Raw genomic sequence first — 22,691 nt, forward strand, 5'->3', positions numbered from 1 at the left:
TTCCTCAGGTCTCCTCCTTTTTCTCCATCTGGTTTCCTTCTCTTCCTCTCTTCTTTCTCCTTTTTCTCTGCTCAGCTCCACCCTCCTTCTGGGTGGGGCAGGGAACCTGGAACTTCCCTTCTCCTAGGGACCACCCAGTTACATGACTACTGTTGTCTGTCCTAACTAGCATTACCAAACTGGGGTCAAAAATGCTCATTCTGGGCCTCCCTGGTGGCACAGGGGTTAAGCCTCAGTGCCCTGTGGCCCAAGTCAATCTATTATAGGGCACCCCAAATCTGTTCCAGAACAGGGGGAGAGGGACACCTCTGAAGCCCCAAAATCCTGCCTGCTCTAAGTGGGTTCTGCCATCGCCGCAAGAAGACAAAACATATATAAAACTTTAATGAAAAGGGACTTTAATACAGTGAATATACAATTTGGAACACAAAGAATAGAACTTCTAAATCAAACATCTGAAGTCACCCATCCCCTCGTGGACAAAAGTCAACCCAAAAGGGGTTGGCCCAAAGCAAGGCTTGAAAGCCGCCACAAGACTAAAAGCACCTTCTGGCCGGGACCCGTGGAAAAGGGTCAGAAATGGCCAGACAAGTCTGGGAGGAGAAGAGCAAAATCAAAACCAATATAAACACTGCCATAGTCACCTCCCTGCAGGTCTCTCACCCACATCTGCCTTAACCAGTCCGGGGTCAGGAAACAAGCACGGTTTCGTCATCACATGCTTGCTGCTCCATGTGGCTTCCTCAGGTCTCCTTCTGGCTCTCCATCCAGCTTCCTTCTCTCTTCTCCTTTTTCTCGGCTCAGCTCCACCCTCCTGCCCCTGGGTGGGGCAGGGACCCTGGAACTTCCCTTTTTCCTAGGGACCACCCTGTTACAAATCCCCGACAGGGAGCTGACCCACATGGCACAGCAGACCTCTCCTGTCTTACCTGCTGCTCCCCTCAGCAGTGTGTTTCAGTAATCTGCCTGTTCTGCTCCCCACTCTGTCCCTGGTGAATCTCCTCACCCCTCACATCTCTGGCCTATATCCTACTTCTTCTATGCAAAAATAAGTAAGTAAAATATTAAAAATAGTTTATTTGTTTACAGCTCTACCTATATAAACTGACTTTTTCACCCACACTGGAGAATTCATACAGCCTTGCTACAGAGATGCTCAGTCCCATAAAGCCCTCAACTAAGTCTTTTTTAAAAAAATATTTATTTACTTATGCATACAAGAACTGGTGTGTAGGCCAGAGGTGCAGGGTTGAGAGGATCCACCAGAGACAGAGTGGGGAGCAGGACAGGCAGATCCTCTGAAATACACTGCACCTTCAAATAAGTCTTATTTCCATTTGCAGATAAAGTTCTGACTCACAATTGAGTAAATTCATTAGCAATCTCTTATCAAATAGCAAAAAAAATTGCTGAAAAGTTGCCTCTCAGAAAATTACTCAGGAGACAGGACCATAATCCTACTCCCCCTTCCCCTCCCCCAGGTCTTATTTCCTTTTGAATAAACTTGGCTCCAGTCTCTGAACACAAGGCCTATGGGTATTCCTGGGAGACAGACAGAGTTCACCCCTGACCCACAGATTGAACACTGGGCCCCAGAACAGGCTGACTCAGCAGAACAACTGCCCTGCCAGCCCCAGGGGCAGCCGGAGCTCCTAAGTCTGGAGTCACTCAGCTCCATTTGCACTCTAGTGAGGAGACTCTGCACCTCAGACTTGACAAGAGGTGAGGAGATCTGACAAGAGGCCAGAATGCAGCCAGTGACCTTGAGGACAGAGGAAGGAATGAGTTTAAGGGTAGAGGAGACAGGCCTGGTGTTGATTGCATAGGAAAGGCCTAGTCTCTCCTTTTTCCTCCTCCCACAATGGGCTTGATGACCCAGGAGATGCCCTGAAAGTGATTGTTCTGGGGTGAGGAGCTGAGGAATGAGAGAGCTATGTGTCTGTCAAAGTGTAAGCTTAAGCTTTTCTAAATTGTTTACCAAAAACTTTGTATTTGTTCACTAAAATGCTTCCAAATCTTTTAAAAACATTTAAAACACTGTTTTCCATGAAAAGCTTCTGCAGAGCATGAAAACCAGATCAGCAAAACAAAACCAACAGGGGAACTGGTCACCCCAGAGAGTCAGTTATTGATGTTCAATTGCAGCCTGGGGCAAGGGACCCTGCCGTTCTCTCTGCCTTAGTATGACCCCATTACTCCTGCGGCAGCTTTAAAGAGCAAGGACAGGAAAACCCGGCAACTTAGAGGCCATGAAGGTTTCCTGCTGGATGACTGGGCGGTGAGGTTTTTCCCCAGACCACTACGCACCTGACCCTAAAATGGAGTAGAAGGAGGGGAGATGGAAAGTTAAGCATTTAAAAATGTTAAATCACTAAGTCAGAGGAAGAGCAGTAGAAAGCATATGAGCCTCAGGGGACATGACACCCCCTTTTCTCCCCATCAGTCTTCACTTTCTCCTGGACTGCTTCTGCTGTCTCTCTTTCAAGAGACTCAAGCCATGTAATAAATTAATCCAGCCATTGCTAACCCAGTGAGATTTAACATTTTCCTCAGAGATAGCCAAGCAAGAGAAGAGGTGAAGGAGTGAGTAGAAGCCACGTGCTTTCCTCTGGGTCTCAGCAATTTGAGACAAGTGCGTCACTGGCCCCCCCCCCTCTTTTTTTTAAAAGATTTATTTGTGCATACAGAACTGGGGTACAGGCCAGAGGCTCTGGGGCGGTGAGAGGCTTCACCAGAGACAGAGTGGGGAGTAGAACAGGCAGATCGACAAAGTACACTGCTGAGGGGAGCAGCGGGTGGGATCAGGAGAGGTCTGCCACGCCATGGGGTCACCTCCGAGGAAGTGGCTTTAGATTCTCAGTGCTATGCTTTAACCCGCTGCGCCACCAGGGAGGGCCACTGGTCCCCTCTCTTAAGTCACTTCCCTTTCCCACCACCCTTTCTTGTGTGTTTGTCGAAAAGATTTATTTGATTTATTTATGCATACAAAAACTGGACTGTAGGCCAGAGTGGGGGTGAGGGGATTCGCTAGAGACAGATTGGGAGCAGAACAGGCGGGTCTGCTCAGACTGCAGAGGCTGGATACTTGACAGCACTGTGTCTTTAACTCCAGTGCCACCTTTCTTAAAAGACATGTCAGTTAGAAAACAAACAAAATCCAGGTTCTGTTTGGGACCATTTATTATTTCTTTTGAACTGGTAACACAGACACATGGTTCAAACTTCAATATATACAAAGTCTGCACAGTTCCAAGTTCCCTCCCTTCCCCACCCCCAAGCTTCTGTTCCCCCTCCCATGGAGACCAGTATTACCAGTTTCTTCCGAATACACACATAAGCAAATCTGTGTTATATTCTGGTCCTCTGGAAAACAAATGGGAAGTGCACCAACACCCTTCTGAGCCTTGCCTTTTGCATTGAGAGATTCCCCATAAACTTAGAGATGTCGTTGTTTACATAGCTCTACAGTATTGCACCGCAAGGCTGTAGCAGAATGTTTCTCCCAGAAATGATGGGACATTTCTGCTGTGGCCAGAAAACAGCCATCTCTTGCTATTTATAGCGACCCAGAGCCCAGGAGGCAGCTGGAGGGAGGTTCCACCTGAAGCCCTGCTCATTTGCATGTCTGCACGTGATTGGACAGCCCTTGGCCGGGGAGGGGGGCCAGAGTCCTGGGTCCTTCTGCTTCCCACCTGCCTGCCTGCCTGCCTCCACCTGGCTGTTGGGCGGTTCAGAGGCCACTGGTCACACACAGCCTAGCACACACCACACACACAAGGCCACCTAGAAGGTGAACTCGGTACTGCTGCTGTCTGGATGAGCAAGTGTGTAAAAGGGGCAGAGATAATTCAGGGGCACACATCTGCCCAGCACCAGGTGAGGGCCCCCCCTTCTCTCGATACACAGCAGGCACAGAAGGAGGAGGACAGCAGGAGAGTTTGGCTGACAGTGAGTGTGGCCTCAGGGCCCCTTTGGCTCATCTATGTAGAGGCAGGTCTGGCTGGACCCTGACCTGGGGCTGCAGGGGAACTGTTCCCAGAACGGAGCCCCAGGCCCACCTCTAGCTGGCAGAGGGCCTGGGAAGCCTGGGAGGGACCTGGGGGTGGTCTGGGAAGATTTAGAAAAGCTGGTGAGAGAGAGAGAGGAGAAAAGTGGGGGTAAGGTGGGGTGGGGATTGTGCTGGGGAAAAGCCTGGCCATCATTCAGGCTCCTGCTGGCCACTCCTTTCTGTGATAGGAAGCCAGGGGGTCTGGGATCTACAACTGAGTGCCCCCTGTATCTGCCATGACAGTCTCAAGATGCTCCAGCAGGGAGTGGGGTATCAGAGGCTGGGATAGAGAGAGGGCCCTGGAAAAGGGCAAGGAGGGAGACTAAGGGATGAGGGAGAAAAGAGAACCAGCCAGGTCCCCACCCAGAGATAACCTAGTTGTGGGAGAAGCCCCTGTGAGTGAAGGCAGGGAGGTCAGGGGCACAGGCAGCAGTGGTGGGGAGGCAAGCCAGGGGATTGACCCCACAGTCCCCCGCATCCTGATCCCCCCGGAAGTAGATGGAGTCAGTGGAATCCAAGGAGGGGTCCTGGTCGAAGAAGTTGTAGGGTCTCAGGAAGAAGCCCACACTGTTCCCCACGGTCACTGTGTTGGGGATGTCCTCTGAGTGTGGAATGTGCAGGAAACCAGCTGTCACCCAGGCCACCAAGTCCTAGTGGAGAAAGAATCAGGAGGCTTTGCTGAGGTCACACCTGCCTCCACAGTGGCCTTGTGCGTTAAGGATTCACCTTGCCAGATGTTTTCCCTCAAAGGGATCTTATGTGTAAACATTTTTTTCCTACTGGTCCAGAAGTCAAAGCACAAATAGATATTTTCCTACTGGGTGCAAGGCCTGTTGGCCGCCTGCACCTGCCGACTGTGACATTTCCCATCACACGGCCTTCAGACTACCCACCCTCAGAGGAGTCACATCACAGACTACTAGGGCTCCTCTCCCCCTCACTCTCCAAGAGTTCCCAACTTTAGAAGGAGGGAGGAGGGAAGGTCAGAGGTCTGGAGGCAGAAGAGGCCATTTTTCAGAATGAATTCATTCGTGGTGAAGCCAGGAAAGGGAGAAATTGAGATGCAGAGATGGGACTTGAGCTCTTCTTGAGACACCCCCAACAGCTGAGACTTGGAGAACCCCTCAAGGGGTAACGATGGAGCAGAGAGAGAGATCTTACGGGTTCAGAGACCGCTAAGTAAGGTGGGTCATCTCCGTGCCCCTGCCTCCCTTCCTCAGCCCCGGCCACTGGGCCACTGACCTCTCCGGTAAGGTTCTCGTGGTTGATGAAGGCAGCGAAGTCCACGGTGGGGGCCCACGGGTCGTTCTGATTATAGATGCTGCTGCTGCTGGGCTCCTCCTCCTTCCGCCGGGTAACTGCCAGCTGGTACCTAGGGAGACAGGCTCAGGCTCTGCACCCTGGCTATCTCCCCCCCACACACACACCTAACTGCAAGGGAGGGAGCTGAGCACAGGGGCCTGAGCTGTCCCCTGTCACTCACACCCTCACACCTGATGCCAGCCTGCGGGGTCATCCCCCTGCCTTTTCAAATCATGGCCCCACCCTGTCCAAAACAGGGACCAGCCCTCACCTCGGGTTAGCGCCCCCTGAGGAAGGTGTGCCCAGTGGGGTGACTTTGATAACCAGGAAATCCTCCTGCAGCTCCTCTCACCTCTTCTCATTTGAGCTCCCAACCACCTGGCCAAAGCTCCCTTCTCATTCGCACCTCCCTCAGCTCTCTGGACACTGACTCACCTGCCCCAGCTGAAGGCTCTCTCCATGGAGCTGTTCTGGGGCAGTGGCTCCCCAGAAAAGCTGAACATCTGGATGCGGTAGCCCCGTGGGTGACCCCACTTGTTGCTGTGGTTGCTGGCCAGGTATAAGTATCTCGGGGGGGTGCTCCCCAGGGGGAAGGCCGCTTGCTCCTCTGTCTCCAGCAGCTTCCGGGTCACCTGCAGCTTCTGCATCTGGTGCTCAGGGCTCCACGGCACCGCCATGGGGACGAAGGCCATGTCTTCAGCCCAGACCCAGTTCTCTAGTCCTGCAGGGGTTGATGGGGGTGGGGGAGGGACTGGTCATGAAGCTACTCTGTCCCCTCTGCATTCCGCCCCACAACTTCAAAGTGGTGGTGGGGGGCAAGGAAGAGCTCAGACCTGAGTGTACCCCGTTTTTCTTCTCCTCAGGGAATTCTCAATCTTTCATTCAAAGCTATTAAAATATGTTTTCAAGGTTTTTAGCTCACTCATCCATCATACTCCTTAATGGAGTAGCCCATGCCCAGCCCTGGGAACGCAGAGATGAGTGAAGCGTCATCCTTACCCTCCTGCTTTCATGGAGGAGCCAGGGAGGCAAAGCCAGGATGGGCCCGCAATGTGAGGAGCACAATCAAAGTTCAAGGTTATAGGAACACAAATACAGGCAGGAGGGGCCTCCTAGGTGGTGCTCGGGGTTTAAGTCTCGGTGCTGGGAAGCCATCCCCAGCCACTGCTGCGCAAGTTCGAGCCCCGGCCAGGGAACTGACCCATAAGGTGCAGCAGTTCTCTCCTGTCTCCCTGCTGCTCCCCTCAGCAATGTATTTTGGTGGATCTGCCTTTTCTGCTCCCTACTCTCTCTCTGGTAAATCCTTTCACCCCCTGCACCTCTGGCCTGTGCCCCAGTTCTTGTACATCAATTAAAAAGTAAATCTTAAAAACAAATACAGGCAGGAACACGTTTTCAGCCTGGCCTTAGGGGGTGTCACTAGCAGACATGGAAGGGCAGGGAAAGCATGTGCAAAACAAAAAAGCCAGCGGTAACATGCGGGACGTGCCCAGAGCTCAGCTAGCACTGGGATGCGGAGGCGGCCAGGCGTGTCTGGGACACAGGGTGGCTCTGTGGCTGGGTTCCTACAGGTGATGGGCAAGTGGGAGCCCCCTGAGGAAGCAGGCTGGCACGGACCGGTGGGTCTCTCTGGACTCTGAGTGGATACTGGATCGGAGTGGGAGCAGTGGGCAGAAAGCTGGCACCAACAGGGGAGAGCAACGCAACGAAGCCCAGTGAGAAGTCTCAACTCTTCAGAGACACAACAAAAAAACTGGGAGATGAACCTCAAGTAGGGAAGGAGAGTGAAAAGACAAGTGTTCTGACTCATCATGTAGCTTGGTTGCTCCATGCCCAGGAACTATCAGGAACGTTCCAGCGTATTCATTCTACTCCCTCATGCTTATGTGTATTGCCCAGCGAGCGATGGAAAACCAGGGAAGAGTAAGAGTGTTGCTCAACTGGCCTCCATGTTCCAGGGACTTGGCGGAGCGGACACAAATCCTCTAAAACACCCAGTGCCATGGCTCGGACGCAGAGAAATGCACCCACAAACAAGTGGCTGCCTCCCTGGAGGGCCATGTAAGTGCAAGAGCGGGGAGGGGACGCAGGGGACCCTGTCAGCCCGGATCCTGCCTCCTCCCTGAGCTTTGCCGTTTCCCAAGATTTTCTGATGAGGTCACATGCAAGGAAGGTGGCAGCTGTCCACCCAGAGAGTGAACTAAGACCCAAATAAAAATCAGCAGTCAACTCTTTCCCATACAGCTAAAGAAGAAGCATGAAACTCCAAAACTTTATACTCACGACTAAATCTTCCTTTTCTGGACAATCTCCACAAAATCCAAAGAAATGGAGACATCTCCTTAGTTTTCTCTTCCAGAATCCTCACCCCACAAGGATGTCTTACCTCCTACATCCAGGTCCACCTTGAAGTGGGCACTGTGGGTGTGGACAGTGCCCAGCACATGCTCCCCAACTTGGTTCCCAAATCTTCGGGCAGCACCAAAGAGGAACGCTGAGCTGATGTAGCCTGTGGCGTGGAATTTGACCTCTATGGCCCCATTGGGGTAGAAGAGCACATCCCACAGGTAGTCATAATTGAGCAAGGTGGACACGGATCTGAGCACCAGCACTGTCTCCGCAAGGCCCCCAAAATAGTGGGAATAGAACTCAGAGTGGTGCCGCCTCAGGGGGAGGCCCTGGTTCTGTTCAAACACACAAAAGGCATCATGAATTGTCTTGGGAACTTGGGACTCCATCAGGAAGTGCCAGTCCACATAGGTGGCCAGGTACGGGCAGTCCACCCCACGGGTCAGGGATGTAGAGTACTTGCCCATGCCAAAGCTGCCGTCAAGATAGCGGGTCAGCATTGCCGCGGGGGTGTTTCCTCCATAGACGGTCAGGGCCTCCTGGAGACTGATCTCATAAGCGAGCCGTTCTCCCTGGAAGCGGATGTCAAAGATCCTTAGGCCACTGAAAGCTCTGAGGCCAAAGGAGAAAGTCCAGAGTGAGGAGGCCACCTGACTCCCCTGAACACTGAAGCGGGGGCCCTGGGGGTGGAACTGCAGAGGTGGGGGCTGACCCCGTGGCACCTGGGACTTCAGGGACCAGGACCCACCTGTGCCATTGTCTGGGATCAGCACCACATTGACCAGGCTGGCCTCAAACTGGTCCTCCAGCTGGGCCAGGCTCTCATAGTAGCGGCCTTGAAAGAACACCTTTTGGATGGTCCAGTGAGCAGGGTCCAGAGCCTTGTGGTCCACCAGCAGCTCCAGCCCCACGGGGTGCAGGAAAATCCCAGACCCTGAGATGTTGTAGTAGAGGCCAAACCAGGTGGCCCGGTCCCCCGACTGCAAGCCCCGGGGGGCTGTGGTCATGGTGACCAGGTTGTATCCTTGGCGCTTGTAGAAGCAGCAGTGGTGGAGGAGGCCTTCGGCCTGGGGCAGCTGCCTGCGGAAGATCATCTGGTCTATGTCCAGGTACTCTCGGAGCAGCACCGGGCGGCGGTGGTAGGGCAGGGGGCCCCCATGACGCTCCACAGTCACATCCCGCAGGTAGGAGGGGTGTGGCAGCGGCCCCACCACCAGCTCGCTCACATTGGGCTGGGCTTGTCTGCCAAAGAAGACGATGGCCAGCGCCTCCCGGGCAGGTGGGGGGCTCCCCCTGTCCAGGTGGGCCAGGGCTGCGGCCTTGGGGGGCAGCTGCAGCTCCACGGAGAAGATGCAGTTGTCCGAGGGCTGGGCCTGGGCGGCATCCACCAGGCCTGGCCCCAGCTGCTGGGTCAGAAAGCGCATCACAGCCGTCAGCTCCTCTGGGCTCAGGTCTGCAAAGAGCTGGCCCTGGCCATGGTGTGTCCAGGGCTGGGCGCTGGGAGCTACAGAGGGGCAGTGGAAAGGCTGGCTGGATTCACCCCCATCTCCTCCCCTGCCAGCTAATAAGACACACACCAAGGCAAAGATGGTGATGACAGCCAGAGCAAGGAGCACCAGAGTGGTCTTCTGGTTCATTGTGAGCAGAGAAAACAGTTTTGAACCAAAGTGAAGTGCAGTCTTAGGTTAGCAGGGCTTGGTCTCACTTGTCTCCTAGGGTGGGGGCTCCTGGATTCTGGTTGAGACTGCTGGTAGCCGGAGCACAGGAGACTACGGGTGGGAAGGACACAGGAAGCCGGGGAGGCGGTGGTGCGGCAGGGGTGGGGGGCGGGCCTGAAGGGTAGCAGCGATTTCCACAGACCTTACATGGCTCTGTCCTCCAGGTTCCAAATCAGACTGTTCTCTGGGTCAGCTTCAGAATTGGCAGCATTTGGTAGGGGGAAGGGTGGAGCTTGGGGGTGGGAGTATTAAGTCAACTCTGCCAGCCAGCCTGAGAACAGAAATGCACCACCCGGGAGGAGCCCTGACTGTCAGAGCAGCTGCTTGCCCCCCTCAACCCCACTTCTACCCAGGGCCACAAGGTCCCCTTCCTGTTGCTTGGAACTATTGTTCTCCTTCCAAGGAAACCCCCACTCCAACCCGTCAGCTTCCCAAGCAAGCATTTCTTGGCCAAGTCTGTTCCCTTTGCCCTTGCTTCCATTACTAATTTTCTTGGCCAGAGTCCTTAGTATTCTCTGGAGAACTCTAGAACTTAAAAAGCAGCCAAACAGAAGAAATTCAAGTAGACAATTATATATTTTTTTATTATAAATTATACATACATAGCATCTACTTTTTACAAAATTTTCTTCTTGCATTTGAATGCACATGCACAAATGTCTGCTAGAACGTTCACCAGATGTGAACAGTAGTTATTTCTGTGTGGTGGGACCTGTGGTGTTCTACTTCTTTTAATAATGTAATTAGTATAAATTCAGGTTTTTAAAAAGAGATTGGCAATCAGAACTAACGGAAGGACAAGGGGGGCTCTGGTGTGGGCGGAGATGGCCTCCTAGGAAACAGCAAGAGGGTGGAGTCAGAGTAGCAGCAGAAAATGGGAACAGGAGGGAAGGTACTTGTCTCAGCTCCCCATGCCCACCGTGACCCCCACGCCCTTGGGTTAAAAGCCTCGGTAAGAGAAAGGTGGGAGGTCTGGGACACAGGCTGCCATCTGGGGAATGCAGGCTGCGGGGTTGACACTGCAGAGCCCGGCATCCTGACCCTTCTCAAAGAAGACGCTGCCGGGGGAGTAGATGGAAGGGTCCTCATCAAAGTAGTTATAGGGTTGGAGCAAGAAGCCGACTCTGTTCCCCAGAGTCACCGTGTTGGGGATGTCCTCGGCATGCGGGATGTGCAGGAAGCTGGCTGTAACCCAAGCCACCAGGTCCTGGAGGAAGAGGGGGGCTGGAGGGTTCTGGAGGGGAGACCCAGAGGACCACCCCTCAGCCACCATCCCCAACCTCCACCCAATCCATCAGCAGTGCAGGATGGGGTCACCCATGGCTAATCTTAATCTCTCTGGCAGGGATTCGCCAAGGTGGTCATCAGAGAACTCCACAGCCCAAGTCTGAGAACTGGAAACCGTTTCCTACAGCCCACACTCGGATGTTGGGCAGCCAAGATGCCAGGCCCAGTGGGGCCCCTCTCCTCCCTGCCCCGTGCTACCAACCTCTCCTAAGAGGGTTTCATTGTTGATGAAGTCAGCAAAGGCCACAGTGGATGCCCAGATGTCATTCTGGTAATAGATGCTGCTGCTCTGTGACTCTTTCTCCTTCCTCTGGGTCACCACAAGCTGGTATCTGACCAGGAATGTTGTATCAGAAAATGTCAAGGAACTTTACTGGCCCAGAGTCCTTTGGGTAACATGTGTATGGCTACTTCCCATCCCACATCTAAGAGGAGATACAGAGATGAATGGTAAGCAGGGACAGAGTGGGGTCTCCAAGAGCTGGTGAAGGGGGCTGGTCCTTCCCTACCACCCGGTACCCAGGGCCCTCCTCACCTCCCCCAGCTGAGGGCCTTCTCCATGTCGCTCTCCAGAGGCATGTGTAAGCCGCGGGGGCTGTGAACCTGGATGCGGTATCCACGCTGGTGGCCCCAGGCGTTAGTCTGGTTGCTAGCCAGGTAAATGTAGCGGGGCAGGGGGCTTCCCACCGGGAAAGCTGCCAGGTCCTCCCTCCCTAGAACCTGCCGAGTCATCTGTGGGCGCTGCAGCTGGTGTTCCGGGCTCCAGGGAGCTGCGACAGGCTTAAACACTGCATCTTCAGCTATCACCCAGTTTTTCAGCCCTGCCAGGGGAAGGGGGAGCGTTCCAGAGCAGGTGAGACAGGCCCTCCGGCTCCCCGAGGATGCCTACTACCCAAGCCTGGCAAGGCAGTGGGCCAGGTCTGGGTTGAGGCCGGCCCCTTCTCGGGTCACCTGCCCGGTTGCAGCTGCCAGCAGCCTCAGGCGGCTCTTCCACAACCTAAAGAACCCAGTTCTGTGGTCACAGGAGTGACAGTGCTCAGTAGCTACAAGTCACTAGTGATGGATGCAAACAGCGTATTTCTGATCCTGCCAAAGATCCCATGGTCCTTGGGCCAATTCTTTATATCACTCTCTGAATCTCTGCACAGTAACTAAGTTGTTCTACGGCTGAGCCCTGAGAGTGGAGAAGCAGGTGCAAGGGGCTGGTGTCATTGAAATATGGAAGGGGTTAGTTTGAGTGAAGTTGGCTGGAAATACCTCATCCTGTTCTGCACTGGCCTATGGACACCCTCCAGCTCGGAGACTTTCTCAGCAAGGCGGGAACCATCCTCTTTTCCCAGTAGTTGTGTATCTCTTACTTGTCTGGGAGCTCCCTAGAACTGCTACATTTAAAACCTGCCCTGGTCACCCCACTTGGCACTTGGTCACATTTTCTTTCTGCAATTGTCAATTCCATTGCCCATGACCTAGGTGGAGGCAACTGGCACTGCCTCTGGCCTATAGCACCAACTTGTGTTACACATTCTAGGGACCCAAGAAATGTTACTTGATTTTACCTGCCAAGAGGACACTCAATGCCAAAAGTGCTTTAGAGAAACTTCAAATCATAGACATATACCAATATATAAAATATCCTAGTTAATAAGCTCACTCCCGTCACGCTTTTCTTATCTTCCCTCTCCTTGACCCTGCTGCGCCCCCCACCCCCACCCCTTTACACAGAAGAAAACGGTCTCACAATAAGCTGTTATAGTGGAGTTACTCCCGGCCCACCTCACCTCACCTCAGCTTCCCTGTGAGAGGGTCTAATGGGTTTCTAATTCTCTTTTGACTCAGTCTGACTTGCTAAGTTACTTTGTCCTTGACAAGGATCTACCAGGAGTGAGTCCTCTGTGCCTTGAACCTGGCTTGAGAAATCTTCCCCTACCCTTACAGCACCAGAGTCCACTGTGATGAAAGGTGCTGGGGGATGGGGTACCCCCTCCTCCACCCAGGATGAGGCCACTAGGCTGTATTCCCAGGTGTCTGAAACCTGTGGAGCAGTCTCCAGCCAAGACTCCCCATGTCCAGCCGCAGGACCACACCTACCCCCCAAACCTCTGTAGGCTACTTTTCCCCAACTCCACTGACCCTCATAATTCAGCAGAGTCCCAACTCCAGCCTCAAGCAGCTTCAATCAGCAAACTGACACAAGCCCGGAGTCCCGTCAGGCTAAGTCAGGCAAGGCCATTACATTTAAACTAATCTCTTAGTAACAGCAAGTCAGAGGATTTGGGTGGTGAACCCTTTCACTGGGTAACAAGGGGCACAGTATTTGAAGCCAAATGCTGATATCAGTAAACTGGGGTGATGAATGCCACCTTTCACCGAGCACTGGCTTGATTTAGGGGGGTCTCCCTTCCTTCTACGCCACCCCAACTCTCAATTCACACCCCACACTCACCTGCCACGTCCAGGTCCAGCTTGAAGTGGAAGGCGTGTGTGTGCACGGCCCCCAGCACTCGGTCCCCCACACGGTTCCCAAAGAGAAGGCTTTCTTCTCCCCCACTGAGGAAAGCGGTGTTGACATAGCCTGTGGCATGGACCCGCCCTTCCAGAGCCCCGTTTGGGTAGAACACGAAGTCCCAAATGTAGTCATAGTTGCCCACAGAAGATACAGACCTGACTACCAGGGCGGAGCTGGCCAAACCACCATAGAAATGACTCTGGAGGTGATTGTAGTGCCTTCGAAAGGGCAGGCCCTGGGCTTCCTCAAACACACACACAGCTCCTGGGAGCAGCTGGATCGCCCCTCTGCCCACTAACACGTGGATGTCCACCATTGTAGACTGGTAGGGGCAGTCCACACCCCGCACCAAGCTCTGGCTATGACTGCCAAGTCCAAAGCTGCTATCCAAGTATCGAATCATCATCGTCTTGGGCGAGTCGGCACCATAGACAGATACACACTCCTGGACACTGACTTCATAGGCCACTCGCTCACCCTTGAACCGAACATCAAAAATCCTCATGCCACTGAACACCCCGTGGCCAAAGGTAAATGTCCAGAGAGAGGATGCCACCAAGTTCCCTTGTACACTGAATTGGGAGCCCTGGGGTGAGAGCTGAAGAGGAAGAGGACCAGGGGGGACCCGGGACCTCAGGGATGAAGCCCCATTTGGCAGGGGTAGAGGGACTTTAACCACTTCCAGCCGACCAGCCTTAAACTCCCATTCCAGCTGGCCCAAGTCTGCATAGTAGCGGCCAAGGTAGAAGACCTGCTGGACAGCCCACTGGGCAGGATCCAGGGCCCTGTGGTCCAACAGTAGCTCCAGCCCCACTGGGTGAAGGAAGAGACCAACACCTGAAATGTTATGGTTGAGGGCTATCCAGGTAGCTCGGTCGCCTGAGCGTAAGCCACGAGGGTTGGCATGCGTAGGTACCAAAGTGGAACCATTGTAGCTGAAGACAGAAGCCAGGAAGACTGGGGCCTTGGGTAGCTCCACCTCTTTCAAATGCTTCCACATGTGAAAATACTCGGATGGCAGCAGAGGGCGGCGGTGGTAGGGCAGGGGGCCCCCATGACGCTCCACAGTCACATCCCGCAGGTAGGAGGGGTGTGGCAGCGGCCCCACCACCAGCTCGCTCACATTGGGCTGGGCTTGTCTGCCAAAGAAGACGATGGCCAGCGCCTCCCGGGCAGGTGGGGGGCTCCCCCTGTCCAGGTGGGCCAGGGCTGCGGCCTTGGGGGGCAGCTGCAGCTCCACGGAGAAGATGCAGTTGTCCGAAGACTGGGCCTGGGCGGCATCCACCAGGCCTGGCCCCAGCTGCTGGGTCAGAAAGTGCATCACAGCCGTCAGCTCCTCTGGGCTCAGGTCTGCAAAGAGCTGGCCCTGGCCATGGTGTGTCCAGGGCTGGGCGCCGTGGGATACGGCGGGGCAGAGGGGAGGCTGGCTGGAGCCTCTACTTGTCAGCAAGACATAGGCCAGGGCAAAAATGGTAATGAGGGACAGTGCCAGGAACACAAGGAGTACCTTGAGATTCATGGTGGATGCTGAGCTGAAATGAGAGTCCTATCAGATGCTCCTTCTCGTTACTAACATCAAATCAGGCTTTATATTCAGTAGGATGGTTAGGGATGGAGAAAACTCCACCCTGTGGGCTGGACAGGAAATTTCTAACCTTGATTTATATAATTCGGTTCCAATTTTCTGTTCTGTGGTTTGGCTCAAGGCACTTCTTCCAGACGCAAAGTCTGTCCCCTGTCCCTGAACTCCTTCCGACCGGCAGCAAGGTCAGTACTCACTACTGATGGCCGTCATTTAGATGGATCAGAGGGCATCTGGCATCCCCTCCACCCAACCTTCCACCCTGAGCGAGTCTGAGGAATGTCAGTCTCAGGTGCCCCGTCTCGTCCTGTGTGCTACATGCAGGCAGTGGTAACTACTCCTGGCAGGCGCTATACCTGCTATTTCTAGGATCCACTGCCCAGTTCAGCCTAATGCCAGGTCCTTGATCTATAGTCACAGGGCTCCTCTGTCAGTGGGAAAAGAGGAGCGGAGAGGGCAATTTAACAGCCAGGTTTGTACCCCAATCCCAGGTTCCTACGCTATGTTACCTGAGAAGAGTTACTTACACTGTCTGTGCTTCACTACAAAGGGACATAACTACACTATATAGTCATGACAATTAAACCTGATACTGTATGTACAGGGTTTAATGGAGCCTGACACCAGTAGGTATTCAAAAATTGTTAGCTGCTGGTAGCAATCTCTGCAGCAGAACAGAGCAGATATGCCTCCATTGTTCAAGACCTTAAATCTCTATTGCAGAGACAATGAGGGGATCACTGGATATCAGAGGCTACTTTACAAGACGGAAGTTGAGGAAACTTTTATTTCAGAGGGAGCTAGGGTCCTAGGCAGCCCTCCAAGTCATTTGAAAACCAAAAGCATGAGTTTCTGGCACCTCCTAAGAAATTTAAGATATTGTCAGAGGGGAGAAGTAGTGGAAGGTAAAGAAAACGACAGGGTAGGGTGTGCCTTGAACCAGGTCATTCCAGGTTCACAGAACCACAGCAGCCTCTACTGGCAGCTCCTGGGTACCACAGGGAAGCACGGAGGGAACCGGGATCTTGCGCACACAGGAACAGAAGGCAGTTCAGGTTTCAGAAGAGCTAACTTACACAATTCACACTGAACACAAATGACAGACCAAGCCTTGCCTCTTGGTAGGCAGAAGCCTCAGTCATTCCATCATTCCAAAGAAAAGCAGCAACTCAACTGGTAACAAAGACACCCACTAGGGTGGCTGAAATATGTGAATGTGGAGATGGGTGTTCAAGTGTGAACACGAGTGTGATTGTGCCCCTAGCCACCAGAGCATTGCACCAAGGTCTGCAGCTTTAGAAAGAGGTCAAAGTACCTGTATTTTTAATAATTTCTTAACATGGTAAAAGAATTAACATTACGATCCAAGGCTGGTAGGGTGAGGAGGAGGGGCGGTGGAACCATCCAAAAAACAAAAAGGGAAACTGAGAAACATGGTAGGAGAGGGATGGGTTTCAGCAGGAAGGGGCCTGGGGGGTGGACAGGGCACTGCCCAACTAAAATGCAATTGGTTTGTTACTGAGCACTACTCATGGAAAGACAGCATCGGGACTCCTTCTCTACAGAGCACACTGGGAGTGAAGGGATGCGCCCGGGTGGAAATGCAAGTGCGGGTTGGAAGACAGACACAGAGGGGTAAGCGGAAAAGAAGCGCGGGGTCTCCAGCAGGCTGACTGCAGATCAGGACTCTCTAGTAGTGGGAGAAGGAAACAGGAGGGGCTGACCTGGGCGAACATAAAAGCTGTTAACAATAAGCTCTAGAATCTGAAAAATAGGCAACTCCTCTATGGATTTGACTTGCCCAACAGATTTACTGACGCACGTATGTACATACACGCACGCACACGGTCTAAGTATGTGTGCACGCACACACACACGGATGCTTTCCCTGGAAGCACAATACTATAAATAAGAGAAATATTTTCCCCAAAGGGAAAGCCTAGCAGGAGCAGCAGCATCTGGTCCTCATCCCCACCCCAAATTAAAACTGGCCTGGGAAGTGGCAACCAGGAATCAGAGGACCAGCCTTTGCAGTAATGCCCAAATGGGCCCAAGTCACAGAGAAGGGGCCTTGCACTCTCCCTCTGCTTCTCGTCTCTCTTTCCCTTCCAGTTCACCCTGGGCACCAAAAGGTCACAATATCAGAGACGCTGGGCCCCTGCAGCTGACAACTAAGACATCGATCACCTGAAAGGTATGAGGATTCCGGGGTGGGGGAGGGGAAATGTCATGTAACAGAGTAGGAAGGCAGGTGTGCATGTGTCTGGTCTGTGTGTGTGTGTGTATGCAAGTACATATGTGCAGGTGAGAATCCTAGTTATAAAAATATTGGAAGGACTAAGGACTTGGCTGAAAGTCTAAGGTGTTTGTTGTCATGATCAGATTCAAGGTAGGATGCATAGTCATCATTAGGGCAACTGTGGCAGGGAGGCTCAATGTTCCATAGAAGCAGAGATGCTAGCCCTACATTAGGAAAAGAGGAGCTGTTTCCCAAGCCAAGTTCCTAAAAAACACCCAGGTCTTCCTTCTAGTTCCCTCAGCTTCTAGCCATCTGATCATCAAAAGGAAGAAAAAAAAAAATCACAAAGCCAGAGACACAGGAGGAGATGAGGAGGAGAGAGAAAACACCAGTATTCTTGTGCCAGTATCTTGCACACACAAACCTGGAATTCTCCAGAAATTAGGACAGGTCGGGTGTGGGGTATTAGGGGAGGAAATAGAAGAGTTCCTGAGGCCTGAAAAAAGAGGTAAACACGTCACAGAACTACATGAGAGTTTCATTAGACTCTAACTAAAAACAGAGAGAGGTGTGATTACTATTTCCAGCCAGTTTCCCCATCACGATAGTCATGTAACAAACCAAGGCAATGTCGGTCTTGAGCCAGACTCACAGAGTCCCCTGGCCCTGGCCCTGGCCTCAGTACAGTGTCTCTGCATTGCTGCTCCGGGGCCGTTTGATCTTCTCGATGTTTTTCAGGATCATGTCATGTAGAGTGACCTGGGAGAAGAGACATCAGGGTATCACATACCTTATCTATCCCTACTTCACAGAGCAAAAGGCGACAGCTCCTCTTCTCCACGAACCTCCCAACAAATCCCCAACTGGACAATCTCAACTCACTGACCTACCTTTCTTACAGCCCCCAACCAGAAAGACCTGAGTATTTCCAAGGTCCCAAGTATCTAAAACTATATCTTGAGCACTTCACATAACAAGAATTGCAAAGTTCTTTAACGTGTTAGCTCACTCATTAAACAATTGTCACTGTGCAGTAGGTACACTATGACCTGTCTTCAGAGATGAAGAAACTGAAGTTTGCAGTCAGACGATTTGCCAAGACCACACACTGCAGGCAGAGTTGGTTTCAAAACTAAGTCTGTTCACTCTAACACCTGGGTCTTTACCACTATGATAGATAACACTTCCTCCAGGTAAACCCTCAATGATTTCATAGTTCTCAACACTCCACTGAAAAGGATTTGTTTTATACTCATTTTATACCCAATCTCAATCCCCAGAAAGTGACAAGAAAATTATCAACAGAACTAAGACAAACAAGGTGACTGTGGGCAGGGCGGACTTACATACTGATTCCTTAGCTCTGATATGATGAGCCGCAGGCTGATATATTCTTTCTCATCAATCTCTGTCACGGTGCGGCGGTAGTCCTCCTGCAGGGACGGAGGAGAAAGGCTAGCTCCCAAGGCCTGACTGGCCAGAAAGCCCTCTCCCAAGAAAGTCACTCATCCCTATCCTGCCACTTCCACCCTCAGGCCAAAAACCCCTTACTTACCACATGGGGATATTTAGCTATTTTAGAAACCAATTTGGCTCTTGTAATATAATATCTGAAAGGAGAGAGAAGAGGAAGAAGCTGCAAGATAATGCTTACCACCTCAACACCCCCAATTCCTGGGTCAAACCCAAGCAGCCTACCTAGAAATCTGGTCCAGATAAGATGCTGCTTCACTCTCAACAGTTCTTAGTTCTGCAACTGTCTCCTCCTGAAAAAGACAAATGTGCTCCAAGCTACTTCACTCCACCCTCAGCAGTCCAAGAAGAAAGGGAAGAAGACAAAGCAAGGGAAACGAGAATATCTCTCAGATCTTGTGCTCTAGTTTTTAATCAAGCACATTACCTGGATGGACACTCCAAAGTTGTTCCCATCTTCTATCCTAGGAATCAGGAGCTGTACCCACATTTTGACCTGGAGGGCAGAGGCACCAAATATAAGTGAGCAAGGGTCTTGATGTCTTCTGCTAAAGCCATGCCACTGGGGCAGATGCTAGGAGCAAAGGAGTCAGGGTGCTTAGACTGTCACCCCACCACTTCCATTCCCCCAACCCCACATTTATCATTTTTCATTGTACAATCCAGACCTGGGGTCAACAGTCATTAGCTTGTCTCACCGTGTTGCATTTCTCAATCAGCAGCCGGATCTCAGGTTTCACTTTCTCAATAATATCCACGAGCTGCTGGTTGCTTTTCAGCATCCCATTGGGCATCACAAACACCTTGGTTCCTGGACAGGGGTGTAAAAGTCAAATGAGTAGGGTGAGGTTATGACAGAGGATTCCCTAATATCCCTCCTCTTTCCCTCTTCTTTGACCTTCTGTCTTTTAGCAGTCACAGTCCTATCTATAAACCAGGACACTAGCATCAGATTCAAAAAGAGAATATGTGGGTTAGCAAGAGTATCTAAAGTATCCAGAACAGGAAGATTAAAATGTACTCTAAAGACTTAATATACCAACGACTATTACTGAAAAGGAAAAAAAAACATGGAACTGGAATTTCTGTGAAGAATCTGTGATGGGGCCTCACTGGTGGCACAAGGGTTTGTGAAAGCACAGCAGACCTCTCTTATCTTGCCTGCTGCACCCCTCAGCAATGTATTTTCAACCTACCTGTTCGGCTCCCTACTCTGTTTCTGGCGAATCCTCTCGGCGCCCACACCTCTGGCCTGTACCCCAGGTCTTATATGCATAAATAAAGAAACAAACAAATAAATAAACCTTTTGAAAAAATCTGTAAAGTGATACCTCTACTTCCCTTTGAAGTCAAATCCTCCCTGCTTATTGGAAAATTAGGTCTACAGTGCTAAATAATGACCATGTTTGGAGGTCTTGGGGACACTAACTTTGTGAAAAGTCAGATTCTGCTTCCTGGCTAGACTACCAAATCCATTCTGCAACTTAGGGCTGCAATTCAGGAGGAGGACTGTGTAGAGTGGGGGTGGTGGCTCTTACCTTGGAAGGCTTCTTCACACTCATCCAACCTTCGTTTCTTGTAAGTAGGCTAAGAAGACAAAGAAACAGGAAATTAGCCTGTTCTGACACCACATCCTCATCACAAGATACCCTTCAACTAAGTTTCATCCCTTCCTTGACCGTATAAGCTGTCTTATTAATCTATGCACATACTAAGCACACAGGAGATTTTAAGAAAAGGTTTTGGCCATAAAGCAACTTACATTCTAGAAAGAAAGACCAACCTTTACAGAAATAGAACATGTTAAACAATTGGGGGGTGGAGGAGGGGAAGGATACTATAAATAGGAAAAATGAATCACTCAGTGCAGGGTGAAGATAATCAAGGGAATATATACAAATCTTCTTTCACAGAAAACACAATACTCAGTCAACAAACATGTACTCTGCACCTGCCATGTAACAGGAACTATGGTAGGTGCTAGGGCTACAAGGATGATTAAGACGTAACTTACACTTCTGGAAGGCAGAAACTACCAATGAGACAGTAATGCAAAGACTGACAGTGTCATGTGTTAAAATATGGACAAATAACTTGATAAGGACTAGGAGTTAAAGGTAAACAGCAAAGACAGAGAGTGCAGTTAAATAAGCCAGAACTATTCACCCTATAACTGGACTTTTAAAAAACACTGAAAACGGGAAGAGAAGTCTTGTTTGGTTCCTGGAGAATGGAACAGATAACCAGAGAGAGCCTGTAGCTGTAGTCCTATTTGAAACACCTCCTAACACAGAATAGGTGTGTTACCTCATTGCCACCTCATGCTGAATTTGAAAATCAGCCCCCTTCACGAGACTTACTGGAGTCATCATGCCATAAAAGTCCTTGATCCCAATCCAAATACCACTGTTCACCTCTGTACATGTTCAAATTGACTAAGAAACAAGAGGATAAAGACCTATTGCTTCTTGAGCACCACACAAAAATAAATATAGAACTTACACCATCCAGTCCATCATGGCTATTGGTGAGAAGAATGGGGTCTGGGACCGGGAGATTCATATCTGAGTGGATCTGAGTTAAGTCATGGATGTTTAGAATTGGTTCCTGAAAGAGAGATGCCCACCCCCAACAATGTTAGTCTTTTCAAGATGACCAAAAAAGTATTCCACTTGAAGAGGAAAGAACAAGAATGCTTTACAGTAAAAAGCAAAATCTACACATAATTTATCCCAGCAGAAAGACCAGGGTCAAAAATATTGGCAAGTCTGAGGAAAGAAAAGAGTCTCTTACCTTCAAAAAACTATCAAGTTCTAACAACTTCTTTGGGAAAAAATTCGCCACCAAGTCTTCTGCCTAAGATGCAGAGAAATGCAGCTGGATTAATAAATATGGGAAGGCCTCAGATAACTCTTCTTTGGGAAACTCCCAAATGCTAACAATACACATTTTCTTATTTATTTTACTCACCTCACTTGTGATCCGCTCCCTGAAAGAATCAACCTGAAATTAACAAAGAAAACAATTCAGTGCTCGGCAACAGAGGTAAAGAGAAGGATGGGAAAACTCAAGTCCAGCTGTCTTTCCCTCACCTTATAATGATAATGAGAAGCTGAGAGGCCCCCAGACTGCAGATATTTTACTTTTTTGAGGATCCATTTCTCCATCTCAGGAGAGGGAAGCAGGGCTTAGGAGCAGCACCTGCTGGTCTTTCCTTCTTTCTTATTTCCTTCCCTCCCCTACCACCGTCCCTCCCGTCTCTGAGGCTGTCTGAATTTAAGAGCAGACTAACGACAGGTAGATAGTGCGGTATGAGCTCACAAACGTGCCAGCCCCCATGATAAAGGCCTATGGCAAGGGTAGCAGCAGAGACGGGAGGCGGAGGCACTGCTGGGCTGGGGGCATTCCAGCTGTCACTGATCTAAAGCACTGAGTCCAACACGTGTTCGCGGAAATCTCCCCCGATCCTACAGCCGGACGGGGTTCAGAAGGCCACCCTACGTTATCCTCTCCTCCGATGCAGTCTCCGAAGAGTGGGGGGCTGGGCTGAGCCGAGCGGAAGCTCAGAGCTGGTGTCCCCAGGGAGACAAAGACGCCACCGGGTGGGGGGAGCCGGTCAGACTGCTCGGGGAGCAAAGTGAGGGGTAAGGAAACCCGGACCGGTGCCGCTACCTTGAGCTTCACTTCCTGATCCACCTTCAGCAACGAGGCCATGGCCGGGTCGGGCCGTGTCCGCTCCGCTGGAGACCGGAGGCGCTGTGGGCTCCGGGGAGGGGGTCAGAGGGACGGGAGGAATCTCGACTGCTTTCGGGACGCGGCTGATCTCGCTGGCTCACTCACTGGTCGTTCGCACCCTCCCTCCGTGCGGTCGGCCCGCCCGCCTGCTGCCTGCTGCCTGCTCGCTATCTTGCTCGTCCTCCCGGCTTTCGCCGCTCACGCCGGAAGTTGCGTCACAGCCAGTCGCCGAGGCTCCAGGGAGGATGCGCACGTGCACTGCGCAGCCGCGCTGTGGAGCTAGTGGCTGGCTCCTAGATGCCAAGCTCCTACTCCCGGCTAGGGCAAAGAGGAACGGCGACGGAGACAGGTTTACTGAGAACTGAACCTCAAGGGAACTCGGGGTTCCCGTGTGACTTGTGAGCCCGGCACTCGCCTTCATCGAATGAAGCTTCGGAACCGCTGCCGCCTCG

At 51.6% G+C, this 22,691-nt stretch overlaps 3 protein-coding genes across 3 annotated transcripts; all 3 read right to left on the minus strand.

The window, feature by feature from the left end:
- Positions 1 to 3,189: 3,189 nt before the first annotated feature.
- Positions 3,190 to 9,493, minus strand: AOC3 (amine oxidase, copper containing 3). The gene is made up of 4 exons (XM_004684130.2): positions 7,737 to 9,493; positions 5,786 to 6,071; positions 5,291 to 5,420; positions 3,190 to 4,698 (listed from the first exon to the last, which is right to left on the minus strand). Exons 1-4 carry the CDS (start codon positions 9,334 to 9,336, stop codon positions 4,423 to 4,425), a joined length of 2,292 nt encoding a protein of 763 aa, XP_004684187.1. The 5' UTR covers positions 9,337 to 9,493; the 3' UTR covers positions 3,190 to 4,422.
- Positions 9,494 to 10,032: 539 nt separating this feature from the next.
- AOC2 (amine oxidase, copper containing 2 (retina-specific)) lies at positions 10,033 to 15,477 on the minus strand. The gene is made up of 4 exons (XM_004684132.2): positions 13,148 to 15,477; positions 11,240 to 11,525; positions 10,907 to 11,036; positions 10,033 to 10,624 (listed from the first exon to the last, which is right to left on the minus strand). The coding sequence occupies exons 1-4, from the start codon at positions 14,727 to 14,729 to the stop codon at positions 10,358 to 10,360; spliced, it is 2,265 nt and encodes a 754-aa protein (XP_004684189.1). The 5' UTR covers positions 14,730 to 15,477; the 3' UTR covers positions 10,033 to 10,357.
- Positions 15,478 to 15,560: 83 nt separating this feature from the next.
- Positions 15,561 to 22,691, minus strand: PSME3 (proteasome (prosome, macropain) activator subunit 3 (PA28 gamma; Ki)). Its single transcript, XM_004684136.2, has 11 exons — positions 22,177 to 22,691; positions 21,475 to 21,507; positions 21,298 to 21,360; positions 21,007 to 21,111; positions 20,043 to 20,091; positions 19,203 to 19,315; positions 18,932 to 19,000; positions 18,730 to 18,797; positions 18,587 to 18,641; positions 18,378 to 18,464; positions 15,561 to 17,790 (listed from the first exon to the last, which is right to left on the minus strand). The coding sequence occupies exons 1-11, from the start codon at positions 22,216 to 22,218 to the stop codon at positions 17,710 to 17,712; spliced, it is 765 nt and encodes a 254-aa protein (XP_004684193.1). The 5' UTR covers positions 22,219 to 22,691; the 3' UTR covers positions 15,561 to 17,709.

Source organism: Condylura cristata, unplaced genomic scaffold (assembly GCF_000260355.1).
Source record: "Condylura cristata isolate star-nosed mole 26May11 unplaced genomic scaffold, ConCri1.0 scaffold00017, whole genome shotgun sequence".
In the NCBI taxonomy this organism is placed as follows: Eukaryota; Metazoa; Chordata; class Mammalia; order Eulipotyphla; family Talpidae; genus Condylura; species Condylura cristata.

Coding starts and splice junctions, on each gene's coding strand:
- PSME3 (XM_004684136.2), bottom strand. CDS start 22,218: ATGGCCTCGTTGCTGAAGGTGGATCAGGAAGTGAAGCTCAAG. Junction 21,112..21,297: donor AACTTGATAGTTTTTTGAAG/GTAAGAGACTCT, acceptor TCTCTCTTTCAG/GAACCAATTCTAAACATCCA. Junction 18,798..18,931: donor ACTTTGGAGTGTCCATCCAG/GTAATGTGCTTG, acceptor TGTCTTTTTCAG/GAGGAGACAGTTGCAGAACT.
- AOC3 (XM_004684130.2), bottom strand. CDS start 9,336: ATGAACCAGAAGACCACTCTGGTGCTCCTTGCTCTGGCTGTCATCACC. Junction 6,072..7,736: donor GGTGGACCTGGATGTAGGAG/GTAAGACATCCT, acceptor CAACCCCTGCAG/GACTAGAGAACTGGGTCTGG. Junction 4,699..5,290: donor ACGAGAACCTTACCGGAGAG/GTCAGTGGCCCA, acceptor TTTCTCCACTAG/GACTTGGTGGCCTGGGTGAC.
- AOC2 (XM_004684132.2), bottom strand. CDS start 14,729: ATGAATCTCAAGGTACTCCTTGTGTTCCTGGCACTGTCCCTCATTACC. Junction 11,526..13,147: donor GCTGGACCTGGACGTGGCAG/GTGAGTGTGGGG, acceptor TTCCCCTGGCAG/GGCTGAAAAACTGGGTGATA. Junction 10,625..10,906: donor ATGAAACCCTCTTAGGAGAG/GTTGGTAGCACG, acceptor CTCTTCCTCCAG/GACCTGGTGGCTTGGGTTAC.